This window comes from Cariama cristata, unplaced genomic scaffold (assembly GCF_000690535.1).
Source record: "Cariama cristata isolate BGI_N322 unplaced genomic scaffold, ASM69053v1 scaffold28662, whole genome shotgun sequence".
Taxonomy (NCBI): Eukaryota; Metazoa; Chordata; class Aves; order Cariamiformes; family Cariamidae; genus Cariama; species Cariama cristata.
Genome location: NW_009605959.1, coordinates 6,111 through 7,875, shown reverse-complemented (window position 1 = coordinate 7,875; position 1,765 = coordinate 6,111). Strand labels below are relative to the sequence as shown.

The 1,765-nt window shown below is 62.8% G+C and overlaps 1 protein-coding gene across 1 annotated transcript in view; it reads left to right on the top strand.

Annotated features, from left to right (window-relative positions):
* Window positions 1-243: 243 nt before the first annotated feature.
* Window positions 244-1,765, top strand: part of CTSA (cathepsin A) — a gene marked incomplete at its 5' end in the record, with an annotated part of 2,932 nt that continues 1,410 nt past the window's right edge. Inside the window, 5 exons of the mRNA XM_009696191.1 lie at window positions 244-330; window positions 434-589; window positions 957-1,048; window positions 1,387-1,471; window positions 1,609-1,700. Of these exons, the coding sequence (XP_009694493.1) occupies window positions 244-330; window positions 434-589; window positions 957-1,048; window positions 1,387-1,471; window positions 1,609-1,700 (512 nt within the window). The remainder of the gene's footprint in view (window positions 331-433; window positions 590-956; window positions 1,049-1,386; window positions 1,472-1,608; window positions 1,701-1,765) is intronic.

Genomic DNA, 1,765 nt, shown 5'->3' with positions numbered 1-1,765 from the left:
GGGGAGAGGGTGGCTCCGAGCCAGTTCCTCCTGCGTTCTCCATGGAGCCGAGCCTCCCACAGGCCCCCCTGCCCGACACACCCTCCTCTCAACTCCGCTGTCGAGCAGGGCAGGAATGTGGCCCTCCCAGTGCAGCCCTGGGGTACCCTCGGGTGCCGCTACGGGCAAGGCCAGCAGCCCTCTGCCTTGCTGAGCCGGGAGGAGGGTCTTCCCTGATCTCCAGCTCCTCTGCTGTCCCTGCAGATTGCCAACATGCTCTACCTGGAGTCTCCCGCTGGCGTCGGCTCCTCGTACTCCGAGGACAAGAAGTACGCCACAAACGACACTGAGGTAAGTGACCTGGGCTGCTGGGAGGGACCTGCCTCCTGCCTGCCCCAGCCTGGGCACTGCGGGTCCTGCCTTGCTGCCTGACCCTGTCTCCTCCTCGCTGCAGGTTGCTCACAACAACTACCTGGCGCTGAAGGATTTCTTCCGGCTTTTCCCTGAGTACTCCACGAACGATCTGTTTCTCACGGGGGAGAGCTACGGGGGAGTCTACATCCCCACGCTGGCAGAGTGGGTGATGCAGGACCCCAGCCTCAACCTGAAGGTGAGCAGCTGGGCTCTGCCGCTGGCCTGGCCTGAGCTGGGGAGCAGAGGGCTTGGCACGGCCTCGCTGGGGCTCTGGAGCGGTACTGGGGTGGGGACCAGCTGCACAGCGGCCATGTGCGGCCCCCTCTGGGGCGTAGGGCGGGTCTGGCCTCCCAGCCTTTCATCTTCTCCTGGGGTGCTGGCAGTGGCTGCTGGTGGACGTGTCTGTCCCTGCCGCGTGGGACCAGGGGAGTGTTCTCAGGCACCTCCAACCCTTCCTGTTCCCTCCGTGGAGTAAACAGTGCCGCATCTGCTTCCTGCCTGATGCCGCTGCGGCCGCCCTGTGGGGAGCTGGAACACAACAGAGTTGTTTGCTTGCCTTGCAGGGTATCGCTGTGGGAAACGGTCTCTCATCCTACGAGATCAACGACAACTCCCTGGTTTACTTTGCCTATTACCACGGCCTGCTGGGGACCGAGTAAGAGGAGGGGGAGTGCTGCCTCTAGACGCGCTGTCCCTGTGCGAGCAGGACGGGCGCATGGCGTGGAACGGGGCTGGCTGCATTGGTGGTGTGCAGGACGAGGGAAGCTCCTGGCCTGACTTGGGCCAGCAGCCAGGCTGTGGACATGGCCCCTTGTCCTGAGTGGTTCCCATGGGCACGTTTGTTCATGGGGTGCACAGGGCAGCAGGCCAAGCCGCATGCTGTGCAGCTGCTGGACAGGGAGCCTGCAGCATGGCTGTGGCCACGGCCACCGGCTTTGTGTCGGTGTTGCCGTCTGGGCAGTGCGGTGCAAATCCCCTGGTCTCTGCCCACAGGCTGTGGAAAGACTTGCAGACCTTCTGCTGCTCCAAAGGGAAGTGCAACTTCCATGACAGCTCCAACCTGAACTGCACGCTCAAGGTGAGGGGAGCCGGAGCCCCTGAGTGTGTGTCCAGTGCCGGTGTCTGTGAGCAGCACCCACCTGCCTGGCACTGGATGGGCCCATGATCCCTTGAGTGTTCTGCCGAGTCCCAAACCCTTCTTGCGGCTTGTTGCAGATGGAGGAGATGATTCAGATTGTAGAGGAGTCTGGCCTCAACATCTACAACCTCTATGCCCCGTGCGATGGTGGTGTGCCTGGGAGCATGAGGTGAGAGTGGCCCCAGAGGAAATGGGTCTCCAGGCACTGGTTTGCTTTGGTTTGCAGCATGTGGC